At 40.6% G+C, this 27,287-nt stretch overlaps 1 protein-coding gene across 8 annotated transcripts in view; it reads right to left on the bottom strand.

Moving 5' to 3' along the window:
- The window catches only part of mark2b (MAP/microtubule affinity-regulating kinase 2b), a 50,411-nt gene extending 24,871 nt beyond the window's left edge, over window positions 1-25,540 (bottom strand). For 4 of the 8 annotated variants that reach the window (XM_004554326.5, XM_004554322.5, XM_004554324.5 and 1 more), the window contains exons 1-4: window positions 24,177-25,539; window positions 4,052-4,222; window positions 2,411-2,464; window positions 226-274 (exon numbers count right to left, since the gene is read on the bottom strand). In XM_004554326.5, coding sequence (XP_004554383.1) covers window positions 226-274; window positions 2,411-2,464; window positions 4,052-4,222; window positions 24,177-24,227 — 325 coding nt within the window. In that variant the 5' untranslated portion in view covers window positions 24,228-25,539. Of the gene's footprint in view, window positions 1-225; window positions 275-2,410; window positions 2,465-4,051; window positions 4,223-24,176 lie in introns of all 8 variants that reach the window. The other 4 variants (XM_004554321.5, XM_004554323.5, XM_004554325.5 and 1 more) reach the window with 2 other exon arrangements.
- Between the last annotated feature and the right edge of the window lie 1,747 nt (window positions 25,541-27,287).

The following is a 27,287-nucleotide window of genomic DNA, read 5'->3' on the forward strand; positions in this document are numbered from 1 at the left end:
GAGAAAGGCAAAGCAAGAGGAATGGAGGAGGAGGGAGTGATGGGGCAAGGGAATAAGAAGAGAACAAAGGGAGAAGCAGAGCAAAGAGCAAGAATGAAAGCAAAAAGGGATAAAAAAAACCAAAAACAAATAGCAGGATTAATATTATCTGGCTACATGGCCTTAAAAACACTGGCTCCCAGCAAGTGACGACACACTTGAACCTCATGTTTCAGGGTGACTCACCTATGTTGGGATGATTCAACATCTTCATGATCCTCACCTCCCGGAAGAGCTGTGAGAAACGAGACAGACCGTCAAACACGCCATCAGACTGCAGAGGGAGTTGTTCTTGTTGTGACACTCATTTATACGGTCATTTCTCCAGTGTAAATGTCTATCACTTGATTATGTGCATTTGCTCCAAATGACAGGGAGCGAAAACAAACGCCAGTATTGTAATTTCTGTGTGATTACAAAGACTCCAGAGTCTCTGTTTGTGGTAGGTAAATTGACACTGACACACAACCACTCACTTCCTGTTCAAGAGGAGGAAGGAAAACAAAAACAGTTAGTGATGATATACCAACAGAGATCAAAGTAACTCAGCTACCAATCTAAAGTCTGGTGCAATTTAGAATTGCATAATTGAACAGAAATGAGTTAAAGGCGACTATTTAGCGTTTTCTAGACAAGCACTTCCTGCAGGTAACATCTGAACATATCAGCTCAATAACTTTTCTGTTAAAGTCAGAACCGTAATCTTTCTAGATCAGACCCAATAACACTTCTGTCTGTTTCCGCACGGCCAAATTGACAGCTGCTGGTTCCAGATGTTTCTCAAAGTCTTTCATGTGAGTTTATTACATGCCTCCAGCATCGTGCAGCAGCAGTATCTATTCATAAGCTTCTCCAAAATGAGAGATTGTGTTCTCTACAGAGGCACAGTTTATAAGCTGTAATAACCTGCATTCCCATAAATGCATAAAGGGAGTATGGCCTTTTTAATAACCACAATAGCCAAGTATCAAAATACAGACCCCAAATTTTAAAAGGTTCTGAGTCCATGTATTAGACTGTAGTGTTAAATCGTGCATGTAGTATAAAACATTGCATATTTCATATCAGGAAAGGGCGTAAAGATGCGCTGCTCCCTGCTCATTATATTTCTTCTGAGTCAGCAGATAAGGTCAAGCGAGGCCGACTGAGCACTTTATGGGCACATTAACTATTTATCCATATAAAAACTATGCAAACCAGGAACTATTAAAGTTACCAACAGCCCTAAATGCACCACTAAAGCAGCATCTCAGTGTAAAATATTTATTGCTTTGTTACAAGTGTTACCTTCTTCAAAGACTGCTGTCCTTGAGCGTAATCTAAAAACGACATCAAAACATTAAAGCTGAGTTTATGCTTATGTTAACATGAAAGCGGCTACACTGTTGCACCTATTGTGTGCTATGCAGCTAGAAGAAAAAATACACAAAAATACAGCCTCTTAGTTTGGATTGCAATCCAAACTAACTTGTATTAACTGTTTGATAACCCAAATAAAACAGATAAATGAGCCACATTGCACTGGAGTGCAAACGTGTACTAATCCGCCACATTATATAGTCCACAGTAAACATATTTAAATCTTATGCTGAATGAAACTAAAACTGCTTGGCTTTTTTTTTTTTTTTTTAGATTTAGAGACTTGAGGCTTCAGACTGACGTATTCTTAGTTCGGCCTTTATATAAATCAATGTTTAAAAAAGAAAAAGAAAGAAAAAGACACTTCAAGATATGATAGCGTATTTTAACTAGCATTCCCTGCCAATTCCTGTTCTAACTTCCATGTGACCTTTTCCCTTCGTCTTTACATTTCCTTATCATCTGTGCGTCGGCGTTTATAGAAGTACATACTCTATGTTTTTTTTTATTTATATATATATATATATATATATATATATATATATATATATATATATATATATATATATATATATATATATATATATATATATATATATATATATATATATATATATATATATATATATATATATATCTATCTCTGTGGAGTGGTTGGTGTGTGCATTCAGTGTGCACGTATACATGGTTAGACAGTGTGTGCGTGTAAGTGGACAGACCCCACCCTGCCACGATCAAAGGAAGTAATTGCAGCTTGTTTCCTGTAATTAAAACTCTCTCCGAAAACTAGACCACTTCAGAAAGCCAGAGAGAGCGAGGGAGAACGAGAGAAAAAGACACTTGGGGCAGGGAGAGTGGCTTAAAATGACTTCTGAGAAAAGGGATGAGAAGGACTGAGGTTTAAATTCTGTGCTGGGAGTGTGTGTGTGTGTGTGTGTGTGTGTGTGTGTGTGTGTGTGTGTGTGTGAGAGAGAGAGAGAGAGAGAGAGAGAAAGAAAGCAAGGTAACTCACCTTTTGCAAACTGGAGGAGTTGAGCTGTGTCTTATCTATGATCTTTACAGCCACCTAGAAGCAAGAAGCAAGAATGTGCTCACTTGTCATTACACTTTGATTCATTTATTATGGCACATTTTGCTCACACAAACCCACAAAACCACAGCCTGCGACAGCCACGCACAAACACAAATGTCCACACACTTCTCTCTTTTTGGGACACATCTCACACACACACACACACACGATACAATTTCACAGCATTAAGTGATAAATACACAATCGCAGCAGGTGATAGTTGCATAATAGGATAGAAAATAGGAGAGAGGCACACACACTCTCAAGCTCAAGCATGCTTTTTATCCATGCCATTTTAAGGGCCTACAGCTCATAATCCAACAGCAGTCCCCAGCAAGGGAGACTGAAAAACAAAAAGCCATAAGGGCAAAGACAAATAATCAAAATAGCCGCAGAGGAAAAAAATATATATAAAGAGAGAAATGCACAGATGGGATGGATTCAAAGTGAGAGCTGTAGGAAAAAGAGGATGACGCAGAAAATGAGGAGAGAGGACATGAAGGCAGGGGGAACAAAGAATCGTGTCTTCAAAGGGACATGGGAAAGGGAGGGCTACTCCTCAGTCCAATTATTGTCTTTCCCTGTCAACTAACGTCTTTCTTTCACCGTTTCTGGTCGTGCTCGTCTATCTGACTCCTTCTGACTGCCCTCTGACTATCCCTTGTTTTCGTTTTGTGCGAGAGTGCGTGTGCGCCAGCCAGCAGGTCACATGGCATGTTATCAGGGTGTCAGGCACAGAGTTGTCACACATTGACAGAGCACGCCCACCCCACTCTCTCTCTCTCTCTCACACACACACACACACACACACACACACACTCACAAACACGCACACACACACACACAGTTGGAGAGCTGACTTGACTGGGCAACAGACAGAACCAAGCATGGGCTCACTGCAGTCCCAGCTTTTCCCTTAAAGGGACTGATCACCGGGTTACATCACATCTGGAATTCAAAGTAAACCGGAGACATTTAGGGCGTCTCTATTCAGGCTGACAATGGTGAACTAATCTCCTGCAGCAGATGCACTGTCTCCAAAGCCATGCAAGCCTCAGACCAAACTGTGTAGCACAGCATGAACCCTCCCCTACACTCAGCAACCAGGAAGACAGATTAACACTTAGCAGCCATTTTTCCTGCTTTTTACCATCTTTGCTAACTGGAAAGAAAAGGTTGAGGCTTCTTTTCTGTCAAAGTCTAATTACCAGGTATACTTGTATTGTCAATAAGTACACTATTATTACTATTTCTGTTATTATTACTATTACTACTATTATTATTGTTATTATTATCACCACCAGCAGTGATCATCAGGTTTCATCATCACAACATGACAGCATGTCTCAGCAGTTTCCCTAGCATAGCCTGTTTGTTATTGAAACACTGACGAGCCTGTTTCTGGTTAAATAAAGAGTCAATACTAGAGCATTTCTCCTGAATGTGATCGAAGCAGCTAAAAATAAAAGCCAAGTTCACAAAGTCAGAACGACTCTGTAAGTGGAACCGCAGGATAAGATTAAAGCGTACAGTCCAATCTAGCCTGTGTGTGTGTGTGTGGGCGCGTGCACTCATGCCTACCTCTTTTCCGGTGAGGACGTGTCGTGCCAGTTTGACCTTGGCAAAGTTGCCTTTGCCAATGGTTTTCAGTAACCGATAGTTACCGATGTGCGGCTGCTCGTCTGATGTGGTCGTGGCCACGGAGTTTCGACCTCGCGACGTACTGGAGCGGACAGATGATAACTTGGACTCCTGTGAAAGAGGGAGTACAGTACAGTTTAACCATAAAGACAATGTAATGACTTGTAAGCAAAAGGCTAAAGAAATTTAACTAAGAAACATGACAGAGCACAAATTACAGGGCATTTAAAAGGTTTGTGATTCGCTGACTTTTTAGTGCCACTGACCAGCCCTATTTCCTTAAAACTGCAAGAACACAGAATCAGTGATTATAAAAAAAAAAAAAAAAAAAAAAAGGACACGACTTTAAAGCATTTGGGTCAGTGATTATATAACAATTACCCAAGTGAAACAAAATAAGCATCACACACAAACACACGTTTTTTTCTGTGAACTTTTGGAGGAAGACCGTAATAACGCATTTTAAACCTAGAGATGTAATTGGAAACCGTCCTCATCCGACAGCTGTCACCATTATAGAGAAAACGCCACATCTGTTGCTTCAGATGTAAGAAAATCTGTAAATAGCTGGGAAGCAAATGCTGATTAAAAATACAGCAAGAAATGGAAACTCCCCTTTTTTCTCCTATTAAAACTTGTATAGGTTACCGGTTCTGCTGGTGGACTGCTCACATTACACCCTTTCTAACATTTAAGATTCAAATTCACAGTTTTCCCTGTAGCACCTACCACATTATGACAGTGCTTATTATTTAGGCATGTGTAGACGTCAGAGAACTGCTGAACTCTAAAACTAAGCTAACAGTCTGATAAACTGGTTCTCTTATGTACTGAGGATAGGCGCTACCACTGTGGGCTTAAGCCTCAATTATCCTCTGTTGTGGTCACAGGCAGCTGGAGACGTGACGGCCGAGTAGTCATTCCTGTTGCACTTCAGAGGTTTTCTTCAAGTCTGTTGCCTGAGGTGACGTTGGTGCATTGTAAAGTCGCAAAAAATTAGCAGGTACGCGGATATCCCCATAACACAAACCTGTGCGCTCAGTCTCAAGTTTACGTCACTAGGAAAAGCAGACCCTTAGAGGTTGGTTATAATCTAGACATGCTGACCCTGTTTTTAAGCAACAAGTTTTTAGTTACCAAGTAGATTTTTTTTCCTCAAAGCCAAATATTTTTCCCCAGTCTCAACATGTTTACATATTCTCAGCTTTTAACAATTTGGGGCCTTGTGTCCAACTGGTGACAGGTCTGGACTGTAGGGCACCCAGACCATTACGCTAGCCATACATGTGGTATACATTTAGCATGCTATTAGGACCCGATGACGTATGCAAGGCCTTCCCCAAAAAACCATGAACATCAGCATGTGGCACTGAAATTTGTAAATATGGTTCAGCATAAACTGTGCCTTACAAGACGTATGAGATAGTTGTGGCTTTTGCACTTATCACACAATATCATCACAGAAAATGGCAATTCTCTGCTTTACCCCAGAGTCATTTTAATTGCATTTACTCATACAGAGTAGAAAACCAGGAAATAAATACTGATCCATTTAATAAAGATGTTCCACGTGTTTCTGAGCCGATCCATCGAGTTCGAGTACAGAAACATCATTTTTTAGTGCAGTCCCACATGAAGATCATCTAATATTAGGTTTTCGGATTTGTCTCTTGCATACTGAGATTTCACAAGCATGTTTACATATTACTAAAAGATTTAATGTAGCTGATGGACTTTATGAAACACTGTTTTTCAGCATATTTTCAGTGATTTAGGAAAAGTTTCTGAATTGTAACATTTGATATTTTGTGTAACTACTGTTTAACTCAGCTACTGGGCTTTTTTGGAAAAAAGCTTAGACATCATTTAAGTTCTTTGCACGACTCAGTCCAAGGTCAATGTGTACGTGTTAAGTCCTTTAACATGGTCGTACTGAGCCTTCGTTCATCTCAAAGCAGACAGTAAGTTGTTCGAATCAAACACATACACCCCCCAACATTTAAAAAAAAAAAAAGAAAAACACAACCTTGCTGTGCTGGCAAGTTTTGTATGGCTGGCAACTGCGATTGGATTTCAGCTCCAGGAAAGGGTCACAGCAATTGTGTGTCTGTGTGTGTGATCTGAGCAGACAGGTGACAGGGATCAGGGTCAGAGGAGAGAACGACTGGCTCCAGGGTGACGAGTCACACACACACACACACACACACACACACTAGAATACACACAAAGGTGAGGGTGTGAGTTGCACACATCTCACAGAGATTTGATACCAACAGAAGAAAGCGTCAGGTGAAATTCACACTGCTGGTAAAGAGTAAAGATGTCAGTACAAACTGACCCTTTCTTTCGTCGTCTCCCACTGACCGGTCATTTAATCACCCAATTATCTCCCCTTGGCTTGCGCGAATGAGAAGCTGCCGTTGGGTTGCAAAATACCCTCAGACCACGTTTTTATCAACACCGTCTTCACCGTTAGCAAATCTTGTGCCACGGGAAAGAAAGATAACCGTGATTACTTCACTATGGTTGCGTGTTCCTTGCTCCAGATGGTATGATCTAACGTCTGCGTCCCGACAAACCCCCGCGCACACATGCTCAAGCATCCTCATCCTGACAGTGCAGACCTCCAACACAATCGGGGGAATTGAGATAAAAAAAAACAAATGACAGCTACATTAAGCCCAGAGGACAGGAGAAGGGGGCTTATGTGCACTTATGTGAGGGGCGAAGCAAATGATTTTTATTTTTGGAACATGTGGGAGAGGGAGACAGACAAAATGTCCAGTGTGGGCATTACTTGAGACAATGAGGCCCAATCTGACGGTGCAAAGCTTCTACATCAGTTGGGCTGTCCTCAGAGTTCGTAACACAACACATTATAAAAACCACAAAATTTAACAAATTAGCTCTACTATATATAAACAGCTCTAATTACAAATATCCCAGTATACGACATAAAATTGCTGTACTTCTCTTATACTGCAATAACGTTCCATGTGTACATAGGAAATCACATCATGGCTTTTTCTTCTCAGTGCACTTTCAGCTAGACAAGAAACTGTACATTTCCATGACTGAACTGTTTGCAGGAATCAGTGATGTGTGCTTTGACTTCACTGCAGCGGATATGACTGAAATGACAGTACCAGCCAGACTGACAGGTGAAGCTGTCGCTGTCAACAATGACTAAGAAAATAAATCAACCATTCTGTGTTAAATAAATAAAGACAACTGCACACAAACAGACCGCATTACAATACACGAGTGGCGATGGAGACACTGTAAATCATGGGAAGAGTCGAGACATTTCCAGTGAACCGAAACCTACTCAGCTGTCAGCCTCAGACTCTACAGCCAGATAGAGAGAAAAACAGACATCGCGATGTTCCACGTGTCAAATATTTGAATGCTTCAGAAAAGAAACACTATGAAGCGATCTAAGATTTCAGTGTGGACGCTAATCTTAGGATCAGGACTTTATCACACGGCAACAAAGAATGACTAACCTTGTGTTGTGGATAAGGTCGTTTCAGGTGTTTTGTCTGTTTTCTGTCTACTTCCTGTCACATGATGGCATTTGCCTGCCTCTTATTAGGAACAATTTAACCCCCATCTTACATGTTCCCTAATGCGGTTATAACGGCCTAACCACAGCTCTGCAGCTACCACGAGGAAGTGCATCAGGTTATGTCAACTAACCAAACTTCAGTAATCCTCCACACATTGCATTACATTTTTATGTTTACTTGCATTAAAGTTATAGCAACGCCACCTGTTTGAGGGCTGCTCTCTAGTCTCCAATCTGCATTTAAAAAAAATCCCCATCAGAGATACACTTCTGAAGATGCAGCAAGAGGAGATAAAGAGGAATAGCTCTGTGAATCCAGAAGAAACTGCATCAAGAGCACAGGTGCAGCACAGCACTGCCACTGTTCAGCTGTGCACGCTTTGGGGTCAATACAGTGACGGTGTAAAGTTGAGAACAGTTTGTAATCACGATTGCTGAGCAGTAAAGGAACTGTCAATTTGTGTCTGCCAGAGCGACAGCAGCAGGAGTCATTCACGCTGTTTAATTTCTGGGTGGCAACTTTAAAAATAAAAGACAAGCGTACACTGAACTGAGACTGCAAATGCAAAAGTTTAGTCTGTGGGAGTGTGAATCCTTTAGTTTCCTGCTGAAGGAGAGGAAAATCTAGATGACTATAAGGTTAAGACTGGACAATTTGTCATTAGGATGCTTTCCCACACTTTAAGCCAATTTTTCACACGCGCGCTGAAGACCTGAACTCTTGCCCGATTGCTGGATGTTACACTTCTAGCTCCCTACCACAGTGCGATTGTCCATAAAAGCATGTTAGACTCCAGGGACAGCCCCTTTCTAAACACATAGTATTTCAGGTAACAACAAGGTTACTGAACAATATCTACATGTGAATGAGCAACTCTGCATAATCTTTGGGAGTTGTAAAGATGGTTCTATTTTTTGTATTAATTAACATTAGTTCATAAACAATGACTGAATGTAAATGTGAGAGACACTTCAAAGGGCTAATGCGTGCCTGCTGTCACAACGCAATTTGATACATTACATTAAAACAGAAACTGACACACGAAAACAGAAGCCAGAAGAACATTAAAGCATATTTAAAGTAAACGGGCTAACCGAGGCAGTGTAAAGTATGAAACTTCACTTCTGAGGGCGATACCATCTGAAATTCACACCCAGATGAAGAGAGAGAGTGCAGGGGCATTGTACCACTTCATCTAGTTCTCCCTTTTTTCGCCTGTTTACTGTATTTGTGGCCTTTTTCATGTGAAGTGCACAATTAGCTCGGCTTTTTAAACAGTATCGCATCCTCACTGACTCTGTGATAGCCGACTTTTCGCTCGGCCACTGGACTGTGGCTGCTCTAAACAGCTACAATCAGTGGAGATTCCTGCTGGGATAGCACGTCCTGCAAACTAGTTCTGAGGGCAAATACTGGTCTTTACAATTCAAGTGCGTTTCCTCCAAGTTCCTTCATGCTTCCTACACCTCTCTGCTCTTTAGTCTTCCTCCTCTCCTATCCTCTTTCATGTCTGACTATTTTTGTCGTCTGATTCTTCCTTCATTTTTGGGCAGCTGCAGACCATGCAAACCCCCTCCCCCAGTATACACACACATGCATACTCACTTCCCCCAGTTTTAATTATAGACGTGTCGGAGGACAATAAGTGACATCATTGTTTTCTACTCATATTACTCTGAAGTTGATTCTGACTCATGAATACCAACGTGGAACTGGTAATATACACAGTTTAGACAAGAGTTTAACCACACAAAGACTCAGCGTAATATACATTTTCATGTCCGTCAAGACCATCAGAGGTCATTGGAGAGTTGATCCTATTCTCAGTGGAAAAAGCTTAGGTAGTAAATTGGAGACAAAAATCCCAACAGATCTACGTAGCAACGCTAAAATAAGGACAGAAATTAAAGGCACAATTCTAAACCTTAGTTAATACCAGCACATTAATGAGGGACATTAAGGATGAAATTGAAAAGAAAAAAAAAAACCTTTCCAGTGAAACCAGCTGCATGCTTTTAAGTCTTAATTTTCAAACTGAAATATTCAATTATGCTATCTCAGAGGTCTGAGAGTTAATTTAGTCCAGATTTTACAGACAACTTCAAGTCAACTCATTCTCGTGTCATCTCATGAAATAGTCACAACCTACAAAACTAATGATTAGAATTTTTGGACTTTAAACATCCCCCCCCATGCTCCTCAAGAAAGATTTACCACCATTTACTTTCGATGCCTGCACATGACTTCTCTTACATATACATGAACAACTGACGTTTTTCCACTTTCAAATAAAAAATTCTAACTACTACAAACTGAAAACCACACAAACCATCCATCAACCAGCCATCAGTGTGAACATTTGCACAATTTGGAGGTTCTGGTGGCAGAGATGGCTGTCTTACCAGAGACCAAAATTCAGGTCATTAATATCTCAGATTTTTATCATTTTTAAATACGCTAATAATTAAAATGCTGTTGCCTAATTAAGTTCTTGCATTATCCTAAAACAAATTAGTCATGTGTATGGAGTACAGAGGGCGTGTTTAGGTTTGAATGTGAAAAACAAGTTGGTTATGTTTAGGCATCAAAAGCTGCTGGGTCAGGTTTACCAAACCACAAGCTTGGGTTAAAACTTACAACAGCTGCCACTTCTTTAAAAACTTCACTTTCTTGGTTGCCATGGTGACTCCTAACTTTCTCTGGACCAACTATGTGCTTCTGTTCCAAGACAGTACTTGGAGATTCATGTTGCTGACAGGAAAAACAAAAAACGAGTCCAAATATGGACTGTAAAACTTTTATTTTTATTATCTCTTAGTTAAACACTCCTGTGGCGATTGCATTGCAGCATCTATAGAATGCTTAAAACCAAAACGTGCACATTGTGCACATGTCTTGACAGCTTTGTAAGCCACTTCCTTATAGTAACACACAAACATTAACATGTTTACACAAGTTTCTGGTTTGTATAAAGTAATGAATTTTAAAGCAATACATGATACCATGGGGTTATTTTAATTATCTTCATACACTTTGCAACTTAAGACTGTGGGGACACTGTTAAGGCATACTAAAAGAAACTGTGTGCCTGTGCAGTAAGGGTGACACAGGACACTACTCAGATGTACCCTTTCCCCACTATAAATAAATGCCCATATTCAAAGTTATATTTAAATTTTAGTGAATTTACAGTTTAGTTCATTTGTAATTTGGCCGTTTCATATTGTTGTTACTTAATACAAGGTTGGCTGTGAAAGTTCACAAGGTTTACCAACCTGTTACACATCTGCAGTACAATGAAATAAAGGAAGATAAGCCACCCGCAAAACTCAGAGCCACACTTTTTTGGCTACCGCGTCTCAACTAATCTGCAGTGAGGACAGCCCTGTTCTAAAACAAATATAATGGCAGTATAGTGTTCAGACCCAGTCCAACTAAAACACACCTCCCAGCACACACTCAAGATGGAAAGTCACTGACAAGATGTTTGCAGCTTAAATCCACTCTCTGTTACACTGTAAACACAAGCATTTGCAATTGACCACAACACAGACAAAGCAGTCGAGCTAATCTAAGGTACTGCCTGTGTTTTGACTTCCAATCACTGACCTTTACTAGTCTGAGTTCTGGGAGAAAGGCAATCAGATTCAGCCTTTTTTCTTTTAAATACAACAGTGCAGTTACGAAAGTAAGGGAGGGCTGCACAAGAAGTACGCGTTATGCACTAATAGTAGGACAGCCGAAACCAAATGTGAGATTGGCCTGTGTCAACTGACCTCAACAACAGAGGGCTAACCTAAGGTTTAAAAAACAGGGAACAGGTGAACTTTAAACACACCAAGAAAAATGATCATTACAAACTGAGCTAGGGTAAGAAATTAAAATTACCCAACTTGCAGCACATTAAGAGAAACAGACACTGTTCATTCTTTCCAGTTTACCACTACCAGACGCCAGTTAATTATCAACTATTAAACTGATTAAGTGTTAAGTGTACATTCAATTGTAATCACAACTGAAAGTTTTAGTTTTTATAAGAGAAACGGCCTGAAATTAGTATAGAAGGATTATTTTTGTTACATCTCTGTAGAGTGTAACAAACTGTGCGAGTTTAATTCTAAAAAAGCGGCATTATGACAAAGACATGTCAACTAATGCAATTACACACAATTAAAACCTTGCAACTTTGTTGCCAATGTTGGCAACAACTAACATGGTACACTGGCAGCTACTATTAGATGCTGTTTTTCTTTCCAAATTACATTTTTAAATTGCACATCCCAAACTGCTGTTAACAATTAAACATTCTCGCAATGTTCCCCCTCATTTGAAATGATTAACTAAAAATTTGTGACTCGTTTCATTCTTGTCTAAAGACAACTTCAGTTTGTTGTTGAAGGCTCAGAGAAAGCTTGAAACAACACACTGCACTGTAGTATTTCAGACTGAAAAGTAACTGATAAACAATTTTTTCTTTTTTTTTTTTTTTAAATGCATGAGTAATGAGCTGAGTTTCCTATTTGACAACACATCAATATCTGTAGTTTTACCCTAAAGCAAAAACCTACAAATCAGCTGATAATAAGCAGGGAGACAATCAGCTGTCTACACAACGAGCCATGTCCTCAGTGTTAACAAAAGTAGAAAACTAGTGCTACTTCATCGCTAGTTTTAATTGCTTATTTCTGTTCATTATATGTAGAATGCACTTTTATTTGCTTTGCAGTGAAGAGTTAAGAGCTGAGTATTTTCTTATTGACAGTATGGAGCATTTAAGTGATTTAGCCAAGAAATGTACCAAACCATGGCAGGTTTATACTGAACCGTGCTTTCTAGGTATCATTACTCCTTCATAAATTTGTAATGAATATAACCTTACAAATGAAGAAAACAACAGCTGATAATTAATCAAAAAATAAAGCTTATAACTTATAAAGAGGGCATGGAGCTGGACAATTTCCAATTAAATCCAGAGTTAAAACTCAGAATTTTCGCTTTTCTTCAATTTTAAAGACCGTTTACAACAATACTCAGCTGTAATTGAAAGCCTGTACATCCAAACAAGAAAAATGGAAAATTTTCAAGCCCAGCCAGATTCTCTGACTTCATTAAAAGAGCTGCTGCGATGTCAGTTACATGTGATCTTACTAACAGGCTTGTACGCTGCCTTCAAATAGCCAATTTACCATGTGAGGAAATCTGAGGTGGTCTGTAACGAGCCTCTTGCTGTAATTTGGCGGCAAGATGTGTAGTTGATGAGAGCAGTCCTCCTTAAATACACTTGTCCAAACTTAATCTTATTTAATAAAAATTAAATTGGGCTTAATCAAGTGCAGCCACGCTGCTATAAAAACAAACAAAGTTATTAAGCTATAGTTTATTGCCCCCAATTGCTCACTACCAATGTCCTTGAATGCTGTGCAGTAAGCTAATGTCCTATCGGTAGGGCTGCAACGATTTGTCGTTGTAATCGATGATGTCGACGCTGAGTTATATCCTTAAGTCACATAAATGCGTTTTTGTAACCGCAATACACTACAGGAAGCTATGGGGTCAGTAACGCCTGTATCGTCTGTCAAGACCGCACGCAATACCAATGAAGAAGAACAAAGGACGGAAGAAAATGGAAACAAGATATATATATTTTTTTCTTTTTAAAAATGTGAAAGCATTTGACAGAAAACTAATTTAAAGCAGACTGTGCAACGTGGACATTTCCTTCCACGACAGCAGTGCTGCAGCACACGAGCATTTAAAACGTCATCACCCTGGAGCTGTGACGTTTCAGAATGAATAGTTAAATTAGTTTATGTTAATGTTTGTACAGTAGTGTTTATGTTAGCTTACCTGTCAGAAACTTGTCCGAATGATGTTTGCTAAGCGAACACCATTTCAATTTTGTTAGCTAGTAGTAAGCCATTAAACAGGAGTGGCTACAAATGGCTGAAGTCATGAGAGAGAGCATCGTTAGCATGTCCACTGTAATTGTAAACTCATGAACTTTCAAAGCTTTTTTTAGTTTCCCCATTTGTACATTAGCTTTTGCTTAAACATTACTAGCACTTTCATTTTTGCTATTTTTATTTATTTAATTTTTATTCTGACGGTCCTATTAAGTGATGTTAAAATACTTTTGACTATTTTCAAATTCACGTGTTTCCTGGGTCATTAATTTTATTGCCTGTGGGACCAGACAACAGGGTGATATTCACAGTTGGGCAGACTTGAGCAGGTGAGGTACTGGAACCTGGAACAGGAGGTTTGCCCACAGAAAGTGGTGATAACAGTTACTGAAATAATCATTGACTAATCAAAGAAAAATTTGGCAGATTAGTTGACTATCCAAAATAATCTTTTCTTGCAGCTCTCGCTACAGGTGATACTTAAAGCACAGTTTGTTTTTCATGGCATCAACACAGGTGCCCTGTGAAAAAGCAGCTGAAAGCAGCTGCTGGTCCCCATTCGTGTGCGATTTGAAAACGTTGATCATATTCCTATAAGCACTTTTTGGCATGCATATGCCACGTCAGTTTGCCAAGGGTTGGTCTAAATGCTAGCACCAGCAGCGTTCTTCATGAATAGAATTATGCGATGCTTCTACCAAGCGGTTATGTCAGCTTACTATGACACAGGCTACATACCACCTTTGGTTTTCTAGATCAAAACAGTGCAGAAATGTGCTGCTTTTCACAGCTGTAATCCATCACAACTTTCCACCTAGCAGAAATGCAGCTCCAATAGGAGGCTGCTGCAGAGCATCTTAAAGCCAGCAAATGATGCAACAAAAATAATCCTTCTATTCCAAAAAAGAATATTTAGTTTAACGAGCATTTCTGGTTCTGACTAGCAAAGGCAGCAATGTTTACATGTCTAGCTGACTAGTGCACATTTCTAATATGAAATTAGGTAATATGGGGACAACAGTTATAACTCAAGTCTTAAAGTCATAAAAACTTTGCTATTGCATCAAGGATTCAATCCCCCAACAACATTTGGACTCAATGTGCAAACTTACTTTACTACACACAGAACAACTACAGACAGAAGCTGCATTACTTCTACTTTCTGAGTGAGAGGGAACACACACACACGCACGCACACACACCAAGCTGAAGTCATGATGGCTGTGTTGTCATGGAGATTTGTCACTTCCTAAATCCTGCCATCTATCTTAATGCTGGTTTCTTCTTCATACTTCTTTTCTTTTATTACCCGTTGTGCTCTCTTCCTTCCCGTAATTCTTTTCTTCAACCCAAGATCAAAGCACATAAAAAGTGTACGTGACAAAGAGAGTTAATTGTCCTTAGATGGCAATATTTTGTGTATCATAAGTGTCAGAAGTGTCAGAAAAAATCCATCTGAACAGAGCACACTGTTATTATCTAATCACCATAGTCAGGGTTTTCCTGGCTCAGAATGGGGCTTTGGTACTAAAGGCAACCAGCCTCCAATCAATCCTGGTTGTGTTATTTGACAGAAATCTATGCATTTCCTTGTTATTTGTGAATACTACAAAATAGATTAAACAAATTCTACATGATAAAACGCAAGGAGCTGTGGGCCATCTTAGACAAGGATTAATAAGGCTTCGTTATCAGCATTATGCATGACTTACAGGGCAAAAATAAACTGCTGTACAAGTGTAAGAGTTACATTTTACACTCATCCTCGTCAACCAAGCCTTCTGAACATCTGGCATTCGGTGAACTGGACCTTTATACACTTGGACTCATGTGAACAGGAATTTTATCAGACAGCTTCTTTGTTGCAAAAATCAGGGCTTTAGCGGTGAAGTGGGTTAGAATAATAGCCTAGAAATTAGTCTTAGTGGGCGGCATGAAAAGAAAAGGAATATACAAAAGAACGGCTTTTGTTAAATGTTGCAAAAACAGTTCAGAAAGTTGGAGATCGGTAAATAGATTTAACGTTAGCTGCAGACAATTCTCATTCTAAACAGACTGACTTCCCTGCTGCTGTGGGGACATCGCTAATGGAAATAAAAGTTAATTCAAGTGGTCAATCGCTCAGATACTGGAGGGCATGATCTGGTGCTGAAATGTGGCACTTGACAACGCAAAGGCGTGCGTTTGTCTCTTACACACTCACACACACAAGGGTTGGCTACTCTGTAATAAACTACTGCTAAAGCCCCTGGGAGAGTCTGGGATTTAACAGAGTGCTTTCTGCTCAGCTTTCAGACCATGGACAGTATAAACATTTCATTTCTTAATATTAGTCTGAGAGAATCCGTATGCTTTATGCCTGAATGAGCAGCCTGGCCGTGTTTTTGTAACAGTCAATGACTGGAACGTTTACGTAAAACTTTCAAAGCAGCAGTATTACCTCATGCACACACAATACCCCGACAGCATGCATCTCTGGTGTCCACTTCTAATTTACAGTAAGATTGAAATATTAATCTACAATGAATTTTTGCTGTTCAAACTCCAGAAGAGGGATCTGTATCTCTGAGCCCATCAGCCAGCACCGAGCTCACACAGACTCACAAATCACTGATATGATATGTCTCAATGAAGTCACGAGGAAAAGAAGCAGGCCATGTCTGAATGGGAGACTTTTGCAGAATGTTGATGTTACATATCGAGTGTCTGAAAAATGCCTCACTTAAGAGCAGATATGAAAATGCACCGTTCATTTGATTAAAATAAATAAATAATGGACAGTTTTTAAAATACAGTTAGACGCCAACACAAAGGAGAAATAATTTTGATAGCAAGTGCCAAGAAATGTGCCAATGCATATCAGCTTGCACCTTCCTTCGGGTGTAGGGAACAATGACGTGATTAAGCAACATTTCAGCTGAAGCAGTAATTCATAAATCCAGGTGTAGCTCCATCTCCATTTGAATTCAGGACAAAAAGCGATTGTAATATTAGTACACTGGTTAATGTTGCTTCTTTGTCATGCCTTCTAAAATCCTGCAGGCTAACATGTTATGTACAGTACAGCTACTATATAGCCATACTAGCCAAACAAACTTGACACCCCGCATGAGGCCAAGTAAATCTTTGAGAGGCCTTAACTTTAACAAGGTGGTGTCACGCTCGATCTCAGTTTGCTGTCAATGTAGTGTTGTGTGTGTTCTCTTACACTGAAACTCCCTAGATAAGTGAATGTGTGTGTACATGTCAAATCAGTTCAGAGTTTGTGTTTGCACTACTGCTGTCACAGTTGGGACACACTGCATAACACTTCCTTGTGTGCCCTCCTCCTGCTGCTATGTAACACTGGGTGTGAGCAGTGTGTGCGAGCCACCAGAGTAAACAGGTCTGTGTAGCTCTCACAGGGTGGAAAAGCTGAAGGTTACATGCGTGTTACACGCAGATGAAGCACCACGACCGGCCACCTCGCTTTGAACAAAGATGCTCTCTGACAACCCTGTAACACATTTACTTGCCCATTCTCAAAGCTCCACTGCAATACTTAGGTCACACAAATAAGTAACAACTGATACAAATGCACAATGTGGCAAAAGTCGACGAAATTTGTCGTGTGGGAATTTATTTTTCAAACAATCAGTCTCACAAACAGTCATTTGAACTTGCGGATCCAAACTAATAAATTAAACCAAAAACATAACCAATGCAGGCTGTAGACAGAGCAGCAAACTCACTCATCATGCAAAGTAAAATTACTGTCGATTGAGTTTGCTTTGATGATGGTGCATAACGGGTTTTTGATTGAAAGTAAAGGCCTAAAAATGTTCTTAATATAGCATACACTTAGAGAGATTGATTTTTTTTTGTAGGTTACTAAAATCCATTTGTAGATCGCCTGGCTTCTGTGCTGGTCAGTACTCCATGATGCGGAGCGTACTGATTTCCATCTGTTTTTGGAAACACTGGATCAGAACCTCATACATGCCAACTCCAAAAACTTTGAACTATCCCCAACTGAGGGAGCCCAGTGACAGTTAAAGTTATTTACATTTTTATAGATCTCCAGGTTTTCTGAAAGACTTTCAAAGTTTTTCTTTGGATACTGGCTGCTGTTTAACTCACTTTCAGTCCTGTCCTTGTACTTGAATGATTTCTGGCCGCAGCACCCAGCCCTAAGCAGAGATGACGTCTCTCTAAGCCTATAACATAGCCTGAGCAGGTGCCTGACGCCGTTCCCAGCATTTAAACCTGTGCGGGCTGCAACAACACAGTCAAAATTCTAGGGAAGTGTCCATCAGGTTATGACACAGGTTACACTGTAAGGTTTTGGATGGGTTTGTGGTAACAATGTACCTGTAGTGTTTAATCCACACAAATGTTATAGTGATGAGTGCAGTATGAAGTTAAATATTAAGCTGGGCAACTAAAACCACTTTCAAAGACAGTTAAGTAGGCAAATCAAGTTCTGGCACAGCCCGTCTCAGCCTTGGGAAATATGTTTTGGATACTGAGCTGCACCACAACAGCATGAATGTAGTCAAGAGAGCAAAAACAATAGCACTTCGGATGCATGTTTGAAAGCCCTCGTTTTAAACTGAAACTAAGATGTTTGTTTTTTAAAGGTCAAACTACATAAATAGCTTTACTTCAGGAAACAATTATGAAGAAGTTAATACTCAAAAATGTGACAATTTAATGATGTTCTCAAGTTTTTAACTTTTCCTTGACACAAAAACCAGGCACACTGGATTACAGGAAGAAATCCAAGTATTCACAGCAAACTGATATCAAGCGACTGAATTACATTGAAGTGGTGAAAGAAACCCACACCTTCACCTAAATGACGTCAGGCTCTTCAAATCGCACATCTACAGTTGGCCGCCACACCTACCACTCTGCTCAACTGGTAGGGCCTGTTTTACCCTGTTCCCTCAAGACACAAAACACACACACAGACTGAGCACTGAATTTCAGTGCATGTCGGTCAGATCCCTCGGTAGCACCTGCACCCGGACCTTCAGGTATAAATGCACTTGCAGTTGACTAACTGAACGTACCCAGTTGTAAGGGGAAAATGAGAGACTGCTTGTGCTCGTGTGTGTGTGTGTGTGTGTGTGTGTGTGTGTGTGTGTGTGTATAGGCAGGAGCAAATCCGAGTGTGAGGAAGTAAACGCTTGTGTGTGTAAGGCAGGTTCTCTGTTGCTAAGGCCCTGGCCAGCTTTGTCTCTCTGTTCATCTGCCTAGTGATGGCTCTAATAAGGAGCGGGAGAGACATGGTTTATGGTTTCCTGGGCATTACAGCAACTTGTGTGTGCATACATGTGTCCTATAGCTCCTTTACACGATGACTCATCCAAAAAGAGCATGAATGTAGAGATGAAAAAAAAAAAGGTGAACACAGATCAAGTAAACACACTCACACGTTCAGTGCTCCTTTCTTATCTATATTACATTTCCAGCTCCCCAGCTTGGTGGGATATTCTTGCTTTCTTTCATACGCCTGAGGTATCGAGTGAAAAGCATCAAACTGTGCTCAGCTCTACTCCTATTTCCTTCATGTTTTCTGTTGTGACGCTCAACAGGATTTTGAATCTGCAAGCATCACTGTTTCAGTTCTCGTGGCGTTTACAAAGGTCAAGCTAAAATAGAAACTACTGCTGATGAACTGTAACAGTTCAAGTTATATTAACCATTTTATAAATCAATAAACTGATTTAGATCAATGAACTACCATGCACTTCATTCAATGACTTTGTTTTTTGGTACACAAGTTACATTTTCCACTCACTAACTAGAAGTAACCTGGTGTCTGCCAGTGACCAATGTCAGGGTAAACTGCAACCCTGACCAACCTAAGCCTGGAGAGTTCCACATCGACTTTGTAGGTATATTGCTGGGAACCCCGAGTTCATGTTGATTATGGTTTCCACAGGTAAAAGGATCAAACTATCCATAAGATTTGGGGGGGTTGTTTACAAAACCTGAGCTACATTCGCATCTTTTCATCAGGATACTTTTAAACAGTTTTTAAGTAGTTAAAAAAGTATCCTGCTTGGAATAGTTAGTAACTATTAAAAACAGTCAAAAGTAACTATCTAATACAGTTTAACCCTCAGTTGTCAAGCTAATATCCATCCACTCAAGTTCACCAATTACCATAGGCTCAAGGCACTGCTGTCAAGACTGAAAGCAATGGCAGATGTGGTCGACGACCTTCAATCATTCACTAATTCGGTGAACTCCAATCAGTCTGATGCAAAATGACGTTGCACCAGTCTCAATCACACTAAGCGTCAGAAGGATGCTCAATGATTAACCCAGCACTGAAACACACTTGACAAAGGAGGTATGACGGGAGAAATGACGGTTCATAAAAAGGCTTACGAACTGCACTTGTCATTAATAGCCGTTTAAGATAAAGCATATGAACATGCCTTAAGTTTGAAATTTTCCATAGTCCTGTGTACACGACAAGAAAAGAAACCGATATACCGATGATGATATTCTGTACTGTAAAAATATCTGTCTGCCCCAGAGCAATATAGATATTTGTTTGCTTATCTTGTTTATTCCTTTGTTTTTGCTTGAAAAAAACAAAACAATTTTAAATTCTTTCAGGAGCTAAAGTGGAAAAAGCCAGTGCAAAAGTGGAGTTACACAACAAATAAACAGACAACTAGATCACTATGTTCCATCCCATTGTGCGTGCCCACCACCTCATATCAACCACAGTGAGCTACACAAAACATGTTTATGTCTGATCCGAAGGTGAGGAAATTCTCCCCACACATTTTATAATAATTTTAATAGGAGTGTGTGAGGATGTAACATCTGTATGTACTGTTATGTACATCTGGCTGGAGGTGGGCAAGTGCTTTATCTCCTATTGTGTTTTATTTCCTTGTTCCTTGTTGCAAGTCCTTTGGGAATAAAGACTTGTGTAAATAAACCTCATGAAAACTCAAAACCTCTAACGCCACTTCCAAATCTAGTTCAGTTAGTTTTACATTTTCTCCCAATGACCCAATAAGGAAATGTCTCAACTTTGACAAATTAATGGCTTGGCTCTATAATGTGCGGAAGATCCGGCATAGTGTGCAACCATCCAAACAAAGAAGGATGAACTGACAGACCTGAAGAGCCATACCAGTATTTCTAGCTATATTAGTGGGTCAGAAGACGTGGCTTAATGAATAGAGGGAGAGCACTGTAAAACAGGAAATCAGACAGTTCAGTGATCATGTCTAGGGAAGTGGACAAACTGTGCAAACTTGTTAACAAGATGACCTGTGCCAAAACCTATTTCAAACTGCACTCATGTAATATTTTAACACCAGGTAGTTTAAACACAAAAATACAACCTAACACGTAGTAAACATGCATTTATCCTGTTATTTAACACTGAAATGTTGTTACACTCATGTGGACCACAAATAAGTTCCTCAAACTAACAGCAGGCCTGAACCCTTGCACAACGTGAGAACGTGTCCGATCAAAGCCACTCAACATATCTGCCATTTCACACCGTCAGAAAGATGTCATAAGTCACTTCTCTGTATTTGACAGCTCTCTAATTATATGTGCGCAGCAACTGTTCATGATGACTGAATGGAAAACTGTGCTGGTCAGTAACTTTACTTCACAATCCCCCCAGACCTGTAGAACCATTAACTCACAGATTAGCTGGCAGTCATGTGTAAAGAAGGAAAAAAAGAAAAGCTTGCAAACTCTGAAGCCAAGTAAAGCAGCTCCCAATTAGGGTTCCTCAAAATATTAAAACAAACCACTGCAATCAAGCCGTCTTTAGCAGATACAAGCGGATCATAACCTGCTCGTGGGTTGAAAGGATCAGAACCTAGACTTAAATCTCTGACGGGCACAGAGAGACTCGTCAACACTTAGCCTGTCCTCATGCCCGGTGCCATTTTGTCCCGTATCTTGAGACCTGACACCAAAGGCTTTCTATACATGGCCTTTAAAGACAGACTGGACTTGTGTGGGAGTATTCATCCATGGCCTTTTGCCTACAAACCTAGTTAAGAATTTGCCATGACCCCAAACTTTTCTCTTTTTTTTACCCCTCAAATCCAACCCTAAATCCTCACTGGATGCTGTGGGACGAGAATGGACGCATTCAGAACAACAGCAGGATTATTTCAAACCGACATAAGGTTAAGGCCGCACAAACAGCGTCCGACAACAAGTTCAGTTTGAGGGGTTATTAATCGCCAAGGTACCGCAGTTAGGTTTTACACTCTTATGAGCCTGACAAGATATCACAGGAGCACTTATCTCCCTTCCTGCTTTGTGTGTCCTGTGCTACAAACTAAACACTGCTCCATATTCTGCCTTCAAGTATTTGCCTATCAGAATGGGCAATGTTTGATTGTCCATTCTAGATCTGGCTAAAGTGGAGCCAGGTCTGACATTTTAATCAACCGCTTCTCTTTCGGCAAGGTCCTGTGCAGAAGCTGTCACACTGAACACAGTGAGGAAGCTTCTGCTCATGACTTTATACGTGTCTCTCTTACAGCAACATGTCCAAAAGCGCCCAGCTTTCACTATGACGTCAACTTTTAAGATCCCACTGGAGATGGAAATGCCCTGTCTGTTTGTACTGTGTGCGAAAGGCAGCTACAGTGGATGACTCTACTGCCTTACTGCTGACCTTTGTTCCCATAAGGGTGTAGCTGTGTACGCATGTCTCATTCTCACTGTGTCTACTTATTTGCCTACATATGAATATAAGCGTATGTCCACTTTTCTTTACACCCTGATGCTGTTTTTAAACAACAACTCAGAAAACAGGTGAAAAAGTCTAAAAGTTTTTGTTTGGGTGAAATCTGACTGATCATGTGGACTCATTAGGAAGCTGGTAGGTTAAAGACAGTTTGTCTGATCAGACATTTGCATTCTTGCACATATGTCCATCAGGTAATAAATAGAAGTTGTTTCCAGCTGCACTGCATGTGTAAGGAAAAAAAAAAGTGGTTTAACAGAAGTGGCGACAGGCAGCGGTACACGTGCGTTGTATCTACTGGTAAACTTATGTCAGCATTTTGCTTTTATGGGAAGTAAAGACAGAAAAAAATATCTTTGAACCCTTCAGTGTTTACTACCAAGACACACTCCTATTGGCTAATAAAATAAGTTCTGTATTTTGGTAGGGCCATGCATCAGCAGTTCACACTTAAGTTTGGGGTTTTTGTCGTTTCTGTTTAGCTTGACAGAGTGCACTGTAGCACTCCCCTTATTGTGTTTCTTTTGTGTTACATAGCCACGCATCTAATTTTTCACAAAGGTTTCATTAAAAATACTTTGCACGTCGGAAACAATAGTTCTAGTTAAGTTCCCACGCTCGTCAAAACTGCTGATCAGCTGCTAAAAGCAAATCCTCACCACAGATGCATTCGTAGGACAGCACCGCAAAGTGGGTTTAGCTTCAAACGCTTGCTGACATCATCCAGTGGCTACACTGTCAATACCTAGACAATTTTCCTTCCCCATCAAACATTCAGAGATTTTAATGAGGAGGCAAATACCACGTGATGCTGAACATGGACTGCCCGAGTCACACTCTTCACTAGAAGCTATAATAGCTTTCATGTGAGCAAATGCGGCTTTCTCATAATGGAAAGATAAAACTGTCTGCAAGATTAAGACAGATGCTGCAGATATGGAAGCTTATTTCCAGCGATCTAGTATGGATTTGGAGCACATACCTCAAAGAACTACTAATCAAATGTATAGACAAAAAAGGGTTCTTGAAGCGGGAAACCATATCTGCACAGCCTCTGCAACTGATGAATCTCAATTTTTATTGGGATTTTTTGGAGCTCTTTCACATATGGATGGGGGTTAGCAGGCTTTTACTAGGTCAGAAGATGCGTATTGTTTGCACAGCCTGAGTGCCTTCAGTCACCCCCTATAGCCCTACTTGCAATCCAAGTTTTACTTTTTTCCCCTTGAACAATGATCTACAAGGGTTTATTGTTAATAAACTGAGGATATATCCAAGCGCAAACCTCCTTGCAAGTTCCCATTTGAAATACAAATTCTCATTTCCATTTAAATGCCACTTCTTCTGTCTGATAGCTTTGTGACACATTTAAGGTTGTCAAATAAAGAGTGCAACAAGCAACTTTCTTCCAGAAGGACAGGTAAGTTGCAAATTAGCATAAATAAATAAAAAAGAAATCTACATGTCTTCATCAAACTTGGTGATAAAGAAATGTGTTGAAAACTGACTTTCAGCTTTATGATTGCCTGTATTGCAGAAGGTCAAAAGTGACAAAAAGTCAAGTGGGAGGACATGTCTAAACACAGACTAAACAGAAACCTAAATTTGCTCTGCTATCCTGTAAGGAGTGGGAAATCCAATGTGAGTGCGTAGGCAAGCTGGTGAATCACTGCTCTGTGGCAAAGACAACAGAGACACAGGAGAGGAAGGAGAGAAAAAAAGCAACCAGAGACAACCAAAGCCTGTAAAAGGCCAACAAAGGCCTCTCTCCCCAGCAGATGAGAACTTCAAGTAATTTTGTGGACAAATATCACAAATAATTACATTTTTAAGAGTCATTTACAAGGACATCTTACCTGTCCGGCCGAATTTTCAATTACTTGAACCAGTGGGGGCCTTGTTGACATTTTTGAAGGAGTCTGTGTTGCCAAAAAAATAAAAATTAAAAATGGAAAAAGGAACCTTGAAACTAGTACGATTCGTCAGTCTCTGCTGAGCATTTAAAACTTGTGTAGTTGATAGCTGAGGAAAATCTCCAACAGATGTCCAGTGCTAGCCAGCTAGCAGCGCGACAGACAGCCTGTGAATCAACAAGTTGAATCCCACCATCAGCGGCTAGCCGAGTTAGCCAGCTAGCTCGAAACTAGCTAGCAGCAGCAACCGCAGGTCTCATGTTTGTCAACAAGCAGAAAATGGGAAAAAACTAATGTTTTCTTCAGCTCCGGCCTGGGTGTGAAGGCATTCAGTTCCCAGTTCAAGTTGATCTGCGTCGATAGCGAACAGTGAGGTATAGCACGGATGTAAGACGCGAGCTAACTACCTGCTGCTGTGACGTTTTGATCAGCTAGCTACTTATGCTAGCCTGAAGAAAAAGTTGGGCAATGGTTGTATTGAAAGAAGACAAGGTTCAGATAGGTGGCTATCGTGCTAACTTGTAAGGTTGCCAACTGAGGTTTGGGGAAACCAATGACCGCTTGCCAAAATTTACAGCAAATGTTGACACGGCGTCGTTTTCATCGCGCAGTGTCGCCGTTTGTCTTTCTCCTTTTGTGGCAGAGATGTTTCCTTTTAGGTCTTCAAACCAGCTCCGAGGTCTACAAACTTTCGGGCCAAAGTTATTTCCCGGCGAGGTCTCGACCTTCCCACCTCTCACAAAGCAAATTCAAATATTCCCAGTGAGTTATCCGGGGCCAGGGTATCCTAAAAATAAAAGCAGCACCTTGTGAAATGGTCACATGGCAGGTGAGAATCACAAATTAATTTGTTCCGCTAGCTAACTGGTCGACATTAGCCCATGTAGCTAGCTAATTCAGGATTTTTTGAGGTAAGGCTAGCTCGTTAGCTTATTCCCCAGCGACCGCAGTGGCGGTGACTGCCAGAGAGCAACCCACAGAGCTCAAAATCCACGGAAATCACCGGCGCTCTTCCTTGTGTTGCGTGATTGGAATAAGGTCGTTCACCAGTGCTGCACTGCAGTGTGGCGATATACCAGTTCGTCCTGTCGGTACACCGACTAATATTCCAGTCACCAGCCGACCGAAGGAGGAATCATCAAGTTGTAAAATCCATTATCAGCAAAGTGGGCTTTTCTTGCTCGGAGGTGCGTGTCACGGGGAGGGGGGAGAAAAGCGAGGAGCTGCGCCCGAATGCAGTCTATGCGCACGATCCTGCCCTCATACCGGAACAAGCTCGCGGCAACATGGCTGCTTGCTTGCACCACGACTTGAAAGGGGAGGGAGGGAGTTCTGAGTTCGGCTTCACTCGATTTTTTCCGAGCCTTTACTGCTGAATGACCGCAATTCCTCCATGCTGGTAAATGGCAGGTGCGGGAGACTGTAATTGTTCTCCTCAACCTGGCAAGAATGAAGGCTCAACTCCAGACATAATGGAAGAGAGAAACTTGGAGCCTCCGGGGTGCAAAAGTTCACCGGTCTTTCAGTTCATTTCCTCTTTTTTTTTGGTTTATTGATTTATTTAAGTATGCCGATGAATATTTTATCGGGCTCTTTGCCTCCTGCATTGTTAATATTGTGGCAAAGTCTTTTACAGAGCGCTCCTGACAAGTTAATGTGCATGTTTCTGCTTCCAGCTGTGATGGAATTTAACCCACCCAAGTAAGTCTACTATCTTACAAACATGAGAAGCTTTACTCGAGTATGTCGGATTTATGTGACTGTACTCCACTACATTTCAGAGGGAGCGATTGCACTTTTTTTACTACACTAATCTGCATTTAATGGTCATATTCAATACTTATAAATGTGCTGATTGGAGGAAGTTTCTGATCTTTACAGATATTACCAAAAAAAAAAAAAAAAAAAACCCAGAGAAGTGCCTACAGCATGAATGCACGTAGTCCCATGAACCCTTTCAGTAAAGCCAAAGAGAAGCTGGACTTTCGTTCAGTGAGTAACTAGTATTTCCTCATTATGGCTGCACAGATTCATTTCATCTGTAAACAGGCTTATGGACACACGCCTCTTTCTGCTCATCCCTGGAAGCTCCAGTTCTGCAGGCAACACATACAAGAGTTGCCAGATATTTTTACCACTGAGTCACATCCCTGTTTCCTTTCATCTGTCACACGTTTAGCTTATTCCCATCACACCTCTAAGAATTCCAGTGCTCATTTAGTGAGGCACACTGTTACAGTGCAGTGCAACACTTATGGAGAGCACATAAACACTTCGATCTTTAAGCCTAAAACTAGTCTATTGGCTAGGATTTGATATTTTGGACTAAAACAATAATACTTTGGTTGATATACAAATCCATTTGAAGACAGATTTTTTTTAAGCCAATTACAGAACAGTACCTCTTGGCAGCCACAGCTGTAAAAATAACATGTAACTAGAAACTCATGCCATCTTAAAATGTGAGATGCTGACTGCAGGTACAGACATTTTCAAGTTACTTAGCAACAGCCATAGACTGACAAAGGTAATATGACTTCCACTGGAAGTAGTGATGCCACAAGTCTGTCAGCTGGGAGGTCGGCAGAGGTGCAATATCAAAAAAAAAAATCATCATTTGAACAATGTGAGGATGTTGTGCAAAATAAAAAAGAAGAATTCAGGATATGAACGGGTATGAAAAGGTTGTTGGGGACGACCGGGAGAGCATCCAACTGGCAGGATTTCCCGATAAACGAAGGGGGGAAAAAAATCACCCCCCTGATGATGGAGGGAGAGCACTCCAGGGTATGTGCACTGGGTATGTTCCAGGAAACACACACGCCTGCTTTTAGCATATCAATCTACCCTCTATATATTTAATAATGAACCTTGTTAATGCAGAATCACTGCACCTTTCACTCAGTGCATAAACCTGGATCATGTCCAGTTTCATGGTGGATCAAAGTAGAGGGATGCCAGTTTGGGGGGGAAATGTCAGAAAGCTATAGCAAAACAGTAAATATGTAAACTCAGTGACACCAGTCTTTTTTTAGACTGTACATGGACCATTTT

This window comes from Maylandia zebra, linkage group LG3 (genome assembly GCF_041146795.1).
Source record: "Maylandia zebra isolate NMK-2024a linkage group LG3, Mzebra_GT3a, whole genome shotgun sequence".
In the NCBI taxonomy this organism is placed as follows: domain Eukaryota; kingdom Metazoa; phylum Chordata; class Actinopteri; order Cichliformes; family Cichlidae; genus Maylandia; species Maylandia zebra.